The 14,046-nt window shown below is 38.3% G+C and overlaps 1 protein-coding gene across 2 annotated transcripts; it reads right to left on the bottom strand.

Annotated features, from left to right (window-relative positions):
- Window positions 1–8,286: 8,286 nt before the first annotated feature.
- LOC110602995 (terpene synthase 6, chloroplastic) lies at window positions 8,287–13,200 on the bottom strand. 2 transcript variants are annotated; one of them, XM_021740631.2, is made up of 14 exons: window positions 13,059–13,200; window positions 12,912–12,964; window positions 12,545–12,839; window positions 12,266–12,446; window positions 11,817–12,034; window positions 11,603–11,723; window positions 10,573–10,670; window positions 10,267–10,481; window positions 10,075–10,184; window positions 9,863–9,961; window positions 9,558–9,773; window positions 9,324–9,465; window positions 8,956–9,204; window positions 8,287–8,735 (listed from the first exon to the last, which is right to left on the bottom strand). In XM_021740631.2, exons 1-14 carry the CDS (start codon window positions 13,126–13,128, stop codon window positions 8,427–8,429), a joined length of 2,376 nt encoding a protein of 791 aa, XP_021596323.1. In that variant the 5' UTR covers window positions 13,129–13,200; the 3' UTR covers window positions 8,287–8,426. The 2 variants fall into 2 exon arrangements, with proteins under 2 accessions (XP_021596323.1, XP_021596324.1); XM_021740632.2 differs by having other exon boundaries at window positions 12,545–12,836.
- Between the last annotated feature and the right edge of the window lie 846 nt (window positions 13,201–14,046).

The raw sequence follows: 14,046 nt of genomic DNA, 5'->3' as shown, positions 1-14,046 counted from the left end.
ACAGACTAGACTCCATATGGGTGATTGTGGACAGACTCACCAAATCTGCTCACTTCATCCCTGTCAGGAGCAACTACTCTGTGGACAAGTTGGCGCAGGTATATGTGGAAGAGGTTGTCAGGTTGCATGGGGCTCCTGTTTCAATAGTGTCTGACAGAGGACCCCAGTTCACCTCCAGGTTTTGGCGGAGTCTGCAGAACGCTATGGGTACTAGGCTAGACTTCAGCACTGCCTTCCATCCTCAAACAGACGGACAGTCAAAGAGGACCATCCAGACAATAGAAGATATGCTCAGAATGTGTGTGCTAGATTTTGGCGGTTCTTGGAAGCAGCATCTACCTCTGGTGGAGTTTGCCTACAATAACAGCTATCATGCTAGCATAGGGATGGCTCCATATGAGGCTTTGTATGGAAGGAAGTGTAGGTCACCTGTCTGCTGGGAAGAAGTTGGAGAGAGGACCCTGGCAGGGCCTGAGCTAGTTGAGATCACCAGCAGGGTAGTGCCCGTAATCAGAGAGAGGATCAGAACGGCTGCCAGCCGACAAAAGAGTTATGCAGATGTTCGCAGAAGGCTAGTAGAGTTTCAGGAGGGGGATCTGGTATTGCTCAAAGTGTCTCCAATGAAAGGGGTGATTCGGTTTGGAAAGAAGGGTAAGCTGGCTCCACGGTACATTGGACCCTTTGAGGTCTTGCAAAAGGTTGGCAGTGTATCGTACAAGCTGGACTTGCCTGCATCTATGAAGAAAGTCCATCCAGTTTTCCATGTTTCCATGTTGAGGAAGTTCGTGTCGGATCCGGGCAAGGTTCTTAGTGAGCCTGATGTAGAGATCCAAGAGGATCTCACCTATGTTGAGCAGCCAGTACAGATTCTTGACACTCAGATCAGAAAGTTGAGGAACAAGGAAATCCCAATGGTGAAAGTCCTTTGGAATCACCATAACATGGAGGAGTGTACCTGGGAGACACGGGAGTCTATGCTCCGACAATATCCTCATCTCTTCTAAGGTAAGTTTTATGTGCTGTATGTGTTTTGTTTGATAGTATGCTATGCATGTTTTAGTTGAGGAACATTCGGGGACGAATGTTCTTAAGGGGGGGAGAATGTAATACCCGGCTAGACTCCGGTATCGGAATTCCTACCGTCCGGTGGAAACTCGGATGTCGGAAACCTCTAGAAGGGTAAAACCATGTTTTATGTTATGTTTTTAATGTTTTTAAGTAAAAAGGAAAATGAGTTTTGAAAGAAAAGACCATGGAGGCATTTTCCAGGTTCGGCCGCCGAACTTCATATTCGGCCGCCGAACATGCATGAGATGTGGGGGCACGTTCGGCTGCCGAAAGGTGGTCTGCCAGCCCCTATAAAGGGACCCCATGGTTGAAACGGGCGAGCTTTTCTCCATTTTCGGCCAAGGGTGAGTTTTTGCCCTTCCATGGTGAAATCTTGATGTTTTTCCCTCGATCTTTCACATTTTAACTGGTTTTCATGTTGATTTGAAGATTTCCACGTTTTGAGCAAGTTTTGGAGCTTTGAAGTTCAAGAACTCAAATCTCCCACATCCGAGCTTAGGGCGTCTCTCTCTCTATTTTCAAGAGGTAAGAGCCGATCTTAAGCTCCTTTTTAGTTCAAAGTAAGTTTTATGCAAGATCTATGGGATAGAAAGCATGTTTAGCTCATGGTTATGTTTTTTTGAGTTTTGTTGGGTCTAAAGTGTGTTCATGGACAATGTGGCTTGAAAATGTGTGATTGAAGTGTTGTAGTTGGGGTATATGTTTATTTGAGGCCCCTAGGAGCTTGTATGCATGTTTTGGTTGAGCTTTATGCATGTTTTGAGGTTTTGGGAGGCAAGAGGTTCATGAGAGCCAAGTTTCTGCCCATTCGGGAGGAATCAGGTTCGGCAGCCGAAGGAACTTTCGGCCGCCGAACCCCCTTGTGGAGGCAGCATTCGGCTGCCGAAGCTTGCCCCCGAAAGAAGACTTTCGGATCTGTCTGGGACTTTCGGCCGCCGAAGGTGCCGCCGAAAGTGCCCTGTTCAGCCATTTCTTGCATGCTTTCCTATGCTTATTTCATGATGTTTTAGGGGGTTTTTGGGGAGTAGTTTAGAGTTATGTTCATGTATGTTAGGTTCCTCATTTGAGTCCACCTGTGTAGGTTCGGACCCGGGGAACCGAAGACCCCAGCAGTGAGTCAGCTGCTACAGAGTATTGTCAGAGCTAGCCAGAGGTGAGTGGAAATAAACCTTATGCTTTAAATAAACAAATGAATTTTAAGCACGTCCATGCATCATGAATACCATGAGATATATTAGGTTGCTTGCACTAGACTTTCACGAATATGTGCATTGCATATTTTATGTTGTTGTGGATGAATATTGAATGATCCATTAGCCCTTATATGCTATGGCATGATATGATATGAGGATACGGTAGAGAAGTCCAGGAAGACCCATTCTACGTCCCTGGCACAGAATAAGAGAAAGTCCAGGAAGACCCATTCTACGTCCCTGGCACATTGGAATGTTATGATATGCATGTTAAGAGAAAGACCAGGACCCATTCTACGTTCTGGCATTTGGATTATGTTGAGGGCTATTGGTGACAAGTTCATCCTTTATGTGATTTGTTTGTGATGTGTTGCATTCCATGTAAAGCATGAAAAGATAGTATAATGTTTTATTTTCTGCTCACTGGGCTCTTGTAGCTCACCCCTCTCCCCTAACCCCAGGTTTGCAGGTACGGGCTAGATCAGGAGTTTCTTGAAGAGCAAAGTCTTGTATCATGTAATAGTTAGTTAGTGGACATGATAAATAATTATGTAATGTAATGAAATGATGTCTATGGAGATTAGTGATGTGCTTGACCTTAGAATATTGTTATCCCTTTTGATGCATGATCTTAAATGCTTTATAACGTTTATGTAAACCAACTCAACTTATGTCATGTCCCCCATTGGGGAATTGATGAGATCCCACAGAGGGATCAATGTTTATGAGTATGATTATGTATAGTGCATGCACAGGTTGAGTTTGGTATATGAGAAAATGAATGAATGAAAAGAAAAGTTTTAATTTTTATGTATGTTGTTGATCATGTATGGGATTAAACAGGTTTTCAGGATGTATATTAGGCTTGCTACGGGTTCCGGAGGCCTTAAGCCGACCTGAATCCTAGCGCCGGTAATGGTCCGGTTTCCGGGTCGTTACAGTAATATGTCCAACTATACCAGGGGCGATTAGGCCACACCTAGTATTCGCTTACATAACTCATATCATAACATATCCAACTGCACCAGGAGCGATTAGGCCTCACCTAGTGTTCGCTTACATTTAACATAGTACCAGGAGCGACCTGGTCATTCAATCTCATATCATACCATATCATTTCGTACTGAGGGCTAAGAATCATTCAAGACTCATCCACATCAACAACATATTATGCAATGCATCATATTCGTGAATACTAGTGCAATCAACCTATTACATATAATCATGATGCATGAACATGCTTTAGGCATTTGATTTCGTAAAATATGGAGTTAAGTTTAGTTCTACTCACCTCTGGCAGACGCTGGACTGACTCTGCAACTGCTAACACTGATGGCCTCCTTGGTCCCTCGGGTCCAATCCTACATAGGTGGACTCGAATGAGGTGCCAAACACACTCTAAACAACTCATAAACAACTCCCCAAAAACCCCCTAAAACATCACTTAAACATGCATAGAAAACAACCATGAAAGGGCTGGACAGGGCACTTTCGGCGGCACTTTTGGTGGCCGAAGGTCCCTTCCAGAGCCGAAAGTCATGCAGGTTCGGGGGCACTTTCGGCGGCCGAACCCTCTCTCCAGATTCGAAAGTCAGGCACCTTCGGCGGCCGAACATTACCTTCAGCGGCCGAAAGTCTGCTTCAAATCTGAAACACAACTTTCGGGGGCAAGGTCAGGCGACCAAACCATGCATCCACAGGCAGGTTCGGCGGCCGAAACTACCTTCGGCGGCCGAACCTGAGTTCGTCCAGAACTCAGCCTCTCATGCATCCAAGCCTCCCAAACCAAACCTAACACCCCAAACAAGCATCTAACCTTCTAAAAACATGCATTCATCCTTAACCATGCACAAAGGAGTTTAACAACTTGATTAAACTCCAAAAACAACATCAAAAGCATATATAGATAGCTTATGACCCACATAGGCCAAAACCATCAAAACAACCCAAAAACTCACTTGCTCTTTCCCAATCATGCATACACTCTCCCCATGCATATACTAGCTTAAACTTTCAACATAGCATCACATAAACACACATTGGGCATAAAACCCACATAAACCCTAACATGCATATCTACCCATACCCAACCATCAAAACATCTTTGAACTTACTTAAAACTTCATTAAAACACTAGGAAAACAAGGATCTACACTTACGTCTAGAAGATTGAGGGGTGGTGCGATCCCTAACTCGAAGGTGTGGAGGATCCAAGCTCTAAAAGCCTCCAAACTCCCAAAACTCCTGTTAAGCTTCAAAACTTCAAAACAAGGGTAGATCTCATGAAAGCTTGAAGGATGGGTAGAGAAAAACATGTAAATGACCAAAGGAGGGCTTAGACTCACCTGAGCTCGAGAATGGGGAGAAAACTCGCCCATTTCCGGTCTGAGGGCCATTTATAGGTGGCCAGCTAAACCTCCTTCGGCGGCCTAACGTGCCTCCTAATCTCATGCATGTTCGGCGGCCGAACTTGAGGTTCGGCGGCCGAACCTGGTTTCTGCCCTCACACTTTCGGAAGCCTAAAGCACTCCCGAAACAGCCCCATGTTCGGCGACCGAACTTCACTTTCGGCGGCCGAACCTGGTGAATTCCTCCTTGGCCTTTTCTTTTAAAAACTCAATTCTTTTTCATTTAAAACCATGAAATCATGTGAAAACATTTTAGAAAACACATTTTACCCCTCTAGAAGTCTCTGGCATCGCCAGAATTCCAGATTCCAACGGAGATTCCACCGGAAGGTAGGGATTCCGATACCGGAATCTAGCCGGGTATTACAAACATGACTCTAAAATACTCCCCAAAAACCCCCTAAAACACCTTAGAACAAACATAGAAATCATGCAAAGGAAGGCTGAACAGGGCACTTTCAGCGGCAGGTTCGGCGGCCGAAAGTCCCTCCAGAGCCGAAAGTCATGCACCTTCGGCGGCACTTTCAGCGGCCGAAGGTTCCCTCCAGAGACGAACCTCATGCATGTTCGGCGGCACCTTCGGCGCCCGAAACTCCCTTCCAGAGCCGAAAGTCCTCTTTCGGGGGCAGGGTTCGGCAGTCGAAAGGCTTGCCTCACAGACAGGTTCGGCAGCCGAAAGTCCCTTCGGCTGCCGAACCTGGTTTCTCCCAAACGGGCAGAAACTCAGCTCAACATGCATAAACGTCTCCCAACTCATTCAATCATGCAATTTCCTATTCTACAACATGCATACTCAAGCATACAAGCTCCTAGGGGCTTCAAACTATCCTAAACCCCATCTACAACACATCAAACAACCCACATTGCATATAAACATAACATAAACCCATAAACATAACAATAAGCTAACATGCATTTCTACCCCATAGATCTTTGTAAAACTGGTTTAAAACATGCGAGAATGGCTGGATCTAAACTTACCTCTTGAAGATCGAGAGAGAAGACGATCCTAGCTCGAAGATAGGAGAGATCGAGCTCTTTGAACCTCCAAGCTTCCAAAACTCGTTCTTTGCTCAAAATCTTCAAAACCAAGCTGAAAACTAGTTACAACTTAAAGGATTTGGTGAAAATCATTAAAAACAACCATGGGAGAGCATGGACTCACCAGTGGCCGAAGAGGAAGAGAAAACTCGTCCGTTCAGACACGGGGACCCCTTTATAGGGCTGGCCAGACCACCTTTCGGCGGCCTAAAGTGCCTCCAAAACTCATGCATGTTCGGCGGCCGAACATGAGGTTCGGCGGCCGAACCTTTGAAACTTTCGGAAGCCTAACTTGGCCCCCCAAACTATCCCACGTTCGGCGGCCGAACTTGAGGTTCGGCGGCCGAACCTGGAAAATGCCTCTATGATCTTTTTCATTCAAAACTCAATTTCCTTTTTACTTAAAACATAAAATACATTAAAACATTTTATAAAAACACGGTTTTTCCCTTCTAGAGGTTTCCGATATCTGAGATTCCACCGGACGGTAGGAATTCCGATACCGGAGTCTAGCCGGGTATTACACATCCGATCTTTTCTCTAAGATGATTAAATCTTCAAGATAGGGAGACTTAGTTCTGATACCACTTGTTGTCCCTTGAAGCAACCCAAGAGGGGGGTGAATTGAGTTTATAAAAAATTTAAGGCAAAAAGACAAATTAGAAGGCAATAAGGAAGAAGATAATTAATACAAGGATTTATAGAGGTTCAGCTATCTCAAGCCTACGTCCTCTCCTCAAGACCCTCCTTGAGAGTTCAACTCCACTATAAAATCTTCTTCGGGTGAAGATTAAAACCCTTACAATCTTAAAGCAAGCCTTTGCTCTTAACAATTCTCTTCTTCACTCAAGAGCAATCCTTTGCTCAATGATACACTCACTACAATAAAAACAATCAACAACCTTCACTCACTCTTGAAAAACCAATCAATTACAACTCAAGACAAACTTTTAAGAAATTAATGCTTTGGCTCAAGATTTTGAGAGAGAGAGTGAAAAATGCTTTAATCTCAATAAATATTTGCTTAGATAGTTGTTGTAACCTTTTCATATCAAAAAATATTATATTTATAATTCAATCATAAATATGGCCGTTGGGATGCATTAAATGCAAATAGAGCCATTTGTGTACAGAAATAACCGTTATATCGTTCTCAGAAAAACTCAGGTTCGGCGGCCGAAGCTTAAAGTTCGGTGGTCGAACCATTTCAAGTGAAAAACATTCTCCTTATAAAAACACTTTCGGCGGCCGAATATATGAGACTTTCGTCTCTGTCTCTCACTTTCGGAAACCGAAGTTTTGACTTGGGAAAATATTGAAAACACACTTTCGGCGGTCAAAAATCAATGTTTGGCGGCCGAACATATGGGACTTTTGCCTCTGCCCTTCACTTTTGGAAACCGAAAGTTTGACTTTATGAGGCACAAAAATAATTCTTTAAAACTTTGAAAAATCATAACTTAGGCTATAAAATTCCAATTTTCAATCCGTTTGAATTTTTGGAACCTATATTTTTTTATCTTTAATTTTGATAAAGAATAACTTTAAAATCACTCCTTTTGAAAAATTTCATTTGGGTCCCTCAAAGTCAATTAATTAAAAAACTCGGCCATATAAAACTTTTAGAAATGAAAAAACCCTTGAGCCATCACAATTAATTAATTGAAATTCACAGTACATAAATTGAAAATGCATAATAAAAAAATACTTTATGATCCCTTTCTTGTAGTATACTTCTAAAATTAGCACTTTTCACTTTTGATACTGAAGTAATTTCATTCATTTCAATAAGAAACCTATAAGCTCAACACAAACACTTTAGAAGACAATTAGTAGCACACTAATTGTTTATTAATCATCAAAATAAAGATTAGAACATTTAGATCCAATACTATTAATTTAGTATGTATGAAAATTTTAGAAAAGAAAATTTTATAAAAGATAAAAAAAATTGCAGGCGGGACGTATCCTTTGAAATTTCCCTCATGATGATAGAATAAATATTTCATTTTCCTACTCATATTAACCCTCTTTAAATTAGATAATCTCATAAAAATGATTGGGATGGCTGTAATAATTTTCAAAAGTCAACACTTTTTATATATATATATATATATATATCCATAAATTTTTATTCTCATACGAATATCCCTCCGTCCATGATGAAATGGATGAGAAGTTTATATATATATATATATATATATATATATATACATCAATTTTCCTCTCTTTTCCCTCTATTTCTCTCTCCATTTTCTCTCTTTATCTTAAGAGTTCAAGATGGTATTATTCTCTTGGTCAATAAGCCCATTGTCGAATTGAGATGGTATCATTGTCTTCTGTTGCCGTCCAGAGATAGTATTCTTCTCTTCTCTTGTTGATTTTTGGGTTGTATTGAGATTTTTTTTTTGGATCCTTTATATATTTATATTATGCGATGGATGTAAACAATTAGCTGAAATGTCTGAGAATATATGTTAAGCTTGTTAAATCTGATAAGTTTGTGTTTAGAGATTTCTCAAGTTAATCAGAGGTATGATTGCCATTTTATGCTTCATCAACCACAACTTTCATTCTTACAGAATCTTAATGTTTTGACATAACTCTGAGGATTAAAATTAATTTTTGCACATTGGAGAAAGATGTATACGAAGAAAACAAGGAAACAATAAATTATGAATCTCAGACACCTTGGCTGTTTTGATCAAGGAGAGTATCAGTATGGAGGTAGAAGAATTGGATTGTGAATGACAGTATTTATGGCGCTAATCATCTCATGCGGTGACGAGAATCCATCTTTGCCCATGTAGAAAAGGTGAACAATCTTGCTTGTTTTCCAAAACACGTCTTTGCAAACTTTGGGAACCACACTCCCCTCTGTCTGGACCACCATTCTTAGCAACTCTCTTCTATGGCTCTCGATTAGTCTCTTGGTCTCACTTATAGCATCTTCCTCAGAAATGCTGCCATTGCCATGAATCACACGTAATGACAAGCTGTTCAGTTTTCCTTGTTCGCTTTCTCTCTGCAAAATATATTAGTTTAGTTTTTTTTTAAAAAAAAAAAACCGATATGGAGTCCCTCATAATTAAGAAAGAATGCATTTAATGTAAGTTTAGTATGAAAACTAGTTTAACAATAAGTTCACAAATCTATATATAAATATTTTTGATTTAATAATTATAAAATTTATATTTATATAAATTTTGGCTTATACTAAACAAATAGAAATGAAAAACTCTTGCCTTCACAGTCGTGAGATCGTTCAAGAGCCTTGAGATTACGCTCATATGCATAAATAGGTCGTCGTATTCCTTGCTCTTTACTGCTTCCTCTGACAATTTGGCCCCAAGAAAATATAGAGGTACGAGAGCAACCGGTCCCAAGGCGACGCTCACGTATGCACTCGACATATAATCATCCACTGAGGGCAACGATTTAGTACCTCTTGCCCACTCAAACTCTCTCCACATGGTCTCCAGCAATATGAGCCACTGCCAAGAGAAAACAAAAGAGTTTGGAATTTGTTTTTCTTTGAAAAATTTGTGTAAAATTAGGCTTAGTCCATAAACCAAGTTTTTCGCATCAAGTTCTAACTACAGAATTTCCTTACTATCTCAATTAAGTGATCTTTGACGCTTCTTCCTTGTTCTATACCAGCCTTGACTGCGAACTCATTGGTCGTATCATAAACTGCAGAGAAGATAATCTCAATTTGTTCCGAGCAGAACCCTACCTCTGAATGGCTATCCCACCTGTTTCACAACATCATCAATTTAATTTAAAAATTAAAATACAAAGTGTGATATTAATTCATCATCGTAAAGCAAAAGCAAGGGAACTTTACTTTTTAACCAATTCAAACATGTTTAGTAACTCTTCTTCGGATCCCCCAACATCAAATAAATCATCAATCAGAGTCACAAGAACAGTAAATTTAGCCCATGCAATTCTAGCATCCGAGTGCTCGGGGGAGAAAAGTACTGCGGCAGCAGCGAAAAAGCCATAAGTTATCTTCTGTCTTGCAAACTTAAGCTCATCCATCCTGTATTCTTTGACCCATCTGATTTCCAATTGGTAAGGCCATAATCAATATCCAGTTTTCATTCTATTGCATGTAAAGAAACAAGGTTCAAAGGGAGCTCTAATTACCTTTCTAAGATATTTAGTTCTTTTTTATGTATGTATTGGCAGGCATTAAAATCCTTCAGTGATAATTCCAGCAAATACTTGTTATCGCTATTAGAACACCTGGAATATATATGTCCAAAGTGTTAACAGCCTTCAGATAAATAAACTCTTGGGACGAAACATGATAAGTTAAATCTAGCAACATCTCAAGCCAAAATGGAATTAAATTTCACCTGTAAGCTGTTTTAAGAAGTTGGACATTGTCTACTTCGTGCAACTCTATGCTTTTCCGGTTCTCAAGCCTTTCCAAACTTGCATGAGGATACTTGAGAGCATATTCAACCTGAAAATGACCCAGCACCGTGTTAGGACGCTGAATAATTTGTACCAACAAATTGGCATGGCTTCTCAAGTTTCTTTTGTACCTCTTTGTGCAATTTCTTCTCGCCAACAGCACCTTTTCCTAACGCCAGTTTGAGAAAGGAGCTAGTCCACACATATAGCTTCTCAAGAATGGGTTCACTTGGGAGTATTAACATCAGGGAAGCTTTGTACAATTCAAGAATTGTGTTTGTGCCTTTATACTGTTCGCTGACAGAATTGAAGAACTGCTCCTGTTCATCAAGTCCTGCGAATACATCTGTACCATTTCCCCAATTTGAAAATGTCACAAAATTTTGCCATCACATTATTATTTTTTTTTATACAAACTGAAAAGCACTGTCATGTACCAGAGGAAACATCATATCCATTCATCCTCAGAAGTCGAAATCCCAAGGCAAGACAGGTAATGTCTGAGAATATTTCGTCATCTCCTTGCATCCAGCATCTGTTTCAAGTCAAAGTTTTGAATAATATTCAACTAGATATTAATACATAGATACTTGTGAAATGCAAGTATTCAACAGCATCTGAAAGAGAAGGCTTTGAGAAAAAATAACTGCGTCTCTCTAAGATTTTGAAAGAGAAAATCTCTTCTGGTCTCTCCTTGGGGCTGGTCTTGCTGCCGTCAACAATGGCCTCCCCTGCCTCCCTGCCCGTACTGGGGCAGCGGGGCTCCTTTCCTCTCTCTTGGTTATGGGTCACTCTCACCATTGATATTAAAAATATATTATATAATTCTCATTAATAGATATTATATTATATTACTTTATATACAGTTATCAATTATATAGTTATTAATTAATATCTAAAAGTAAAACATATTCTATTTTTAAAAAAAGTAAAACATATTAATTAATGTGTTTCATTCGTATAATTAAAAATTATGAAGTAATTTAATACATTTATGTATGAAATCATTGCAAAAAATTAAAAAATAGAAAAATAATTAAAATTAAATTATATATTTTCATGCTTAAAGATTATTTGGATTATATATCAATATGCAATTTTAGTTACATATAAACATATATATAATTTTATTAAAATTGTAAATATAAATATATAAAATCGATTTGCCTATTTAGTTCTGATTTGTTTTGGTTTCAGAACCGTTTAAATATGATTTCAATTTGGTTCAGGATAAAAAATAGAAATTGAATTAAAATAGTTTGATTATTAAATTTTTTCCCCTTATTTGATTCAATTATAAACCGCAGGAATTATGCATTGCCCTAGATGGTAGAACTAGTAGGGGCTCTTTTTTCTTTTTCTTTGTAACTGGCATGCTAATTGGGTCGTTATTAGCTTTATTCTGTACTTCAATTCACCTTTGGAGTAAAAAGAAAAAAGATGGGAAAAAAAAAGCATCTGAATCACCTGTATATTTCATCCAGGATTGTTTGAATCTCGATTCTGAAATACTGATCTATGCCCAACCTCTCGAGATTATCAATTGTGCATAGGCGAGCATATATATCTAAAGGGTAGATTGTCGGAACTGCAAAAAGAATAGGACACAACATCAATTAGATTTTAATCATGCAAATACCAGATTAGCATTGACCCGCTGGGAAAAGCAACTCAGCGATACCTGCATTTCTGTATCTCTGAAGAAGGGAATTCAAGTACGTGAAGCATTTATCATCATTTAGGTGAAGCAAAGCAGCTGCTGTAGTGGCTGGGGAATTAAACAGAGACCCATTGCTTCTCTGATATTTCATTACATCCTTCCAGTCGTCAAGTTTATTGAAGCCCTCTGCAACATAGGCAAGATACTTCTTCTTTCCTTCTAGGCCACTTCTCAAAGCACTGTTAGGGTGATATCATAACCCAAGTCACATATCACATGGCTACTTATATTTTAATCCCAACGTTTGCCTTCAATTACAATCATAGGTATGGAAATGGAACAAATGGCCTAATTTACTTGAATAATTTTCACAACTTATAATTTATGGCAAGTGTTTAAAATTGAGATGATAATTTGCAATAGCAAATCCAATGCAGAGCATAAATGCAAAAATCGAAAAAGAAATTCACCTCTGAACTTCCAAGTCTCGCTTGTTAAGCATTGCATCCAGTGAAGATGTGTTAATCGGGAGAGCCAAGCCCATGTGTTCTGCCCGTTCGATCATGCCAGGAAATATAACATCGAAGCCAATTGGAGACTTTTGTTTACTGTCCGTGGCGGCCCATTTATTGGAGCCTATAAAGTCGAGACCTAGCAGAAAGCAAATCAAAGTTCAAAATCAAAGCTCAGTAGCACTTGCCAATTATTAAGTGCCTAAGTGGAAGTATAGAGCAAATGAAATATATTACCTCTGTTTACGAGTCGTTGGCCAACATTCCATTTTTGAAGAGCAAGTATGCATGCTAATGTAGAAGAGAGGGAGTCCTTGACTAGCAAAGGATCGCTTGGGTGAAAAGCCCATGATCCATCAGGATTCTGATTCTCCAAAATCCAATTTAAGCATTCCGGAAAACGAGACTGGCTAGATGAATCTCCGGCGGGGACCATGGCAACCCAAGCAGTATCATAAGGAGAAACGGATAGCTCCACCTTGTGGAGCATTTCTTTGATTTTTGAAATCGACCCATCTCCTAGCCCACCCTGCTAAACCACATTATTCAATCTGTTTAACGTTCTTAATCTCAATTAATCATTGCACTGAAAATCGATACTTACTAAATTCAGTCGTTGGACTCTTCTGGCAGGAGTCTTTGGATACGCATATGCTCCTAAGAAATCCAAAGACACAGAAAGGATAATTCAGCAAATCCAAGCATGCACAAAACCAAAAAGGAAGGTAGATTAGTACGTATGTGATATAACCTGAGGGAGTCCAGCTCTCCGTTTTCTGCTGGGAGAGAAGCTTGAAAGAATTTCCACAAGCGAGCGACATTTAGGAGGTGCTTTACTTGCTTCCAAGTGATTGAATGCAGAAAAAACCTTTCTGATTTTAATAACTACTGCCGCTGGTCTCCTGGCGGCCTCACCCAATACTAGTGTCCAAGTCATAGTCAATGATTCATATCAATAATAAATATTTTTTTGTCATCGACCAATACTTGATTACAGACTGCGGCCAATTTTAAATTTATAAACTAGAAATTCAGCAGCCGAGATTGAAAAAAGTAAAAAACCCCGATGTTGGTTATATATTCATGAATTTTTTAAAAATTCACTTGGTCATATATATTTTAAAATCACTTTATTAAAATATCTTTATTTTTTATAAAATTAAATTTTTTTATAAAATAAAATATTAGTGTATTATTTTAATTTTAAAAGGAAGAATTAAATGGTATTATTATTTAAAATTATAATAACTAAATAACATATATAGTTGAAATTATAAAAAATATAAATAATTTAAAGTAATTAACACTTTTTTAATAAAAAAATGAAATTTTATAAAATATAAAGACGATTTAATTAATTTTTTTTGAAATAAATAAAAACTAGTTAAATTTATAAAAATTTAAAGAATTGATAGTAATTTATATCTTATAAAAAATTATAATTAATTTAATTATAAAATAAGTTTATACTCGTATTTAAATTTACATTTCTTTTTAGCATAATTAGCTTTGAGGGTCAACTTGAGAGCTCACAGTTTTAGAAATAATGCAAATATTAATGGTCTCCCTTCTTCCTATAACTTCTATTCTATTTTTTTTACATAAAAAATATAATTTTTTAATTATATTTATTTTAAATATATTAAATTTTATTAATTATTAAAATATTTAAATTTTTTTAAAAAATAAGGTAAATTAAATAAAATTATAATACTGAAATAATATAATTTAAAAAAGTC

Source organism: Manihot esculenta, chromosome 16, assembly GCF_001659605.2.
Source record: "Manihot esculenta cultivar AM560-2 chromosome 16, M.esculenta_v8, whole genome shotgun sequence".
Taxonomy (NCBI): Eukaryota; Viridiplantae; Streptophyta; class Magnoliopsida; order Malpighiales; family Euphorbiaceae; genus Manihot; species Manihot esculenta.
This window is presented reverse-complemented; position numbering and strand designations above follow the sequence as displayed.

Excerpts from the sequence above, each read along its gene's own strand:
- LOC110602995 (XM_021740631.2), bottom strand. The coding sequence starts at position 13,128 with ATGTCGCTCGCTTGTGGAAATTCTTTCAAGCTTCTCTCCCAGCAGAAA. Across the intron at positions 12,840-12,911 it reads GAGTCCAACGACTGAATTTA|CAGGGTGGGCTAGGAGATGG; the intron begins GTAAGTATCGAT and ends AATGTGGTTTAG. Across the intron at positions 11,724-11,816 it reads TCAGAGATACAGAAATGCAG|TTCCGACAATCTACCCTTTA; the intron begins GTATCGCTGAGT and ends TTCTTTTTGCAG.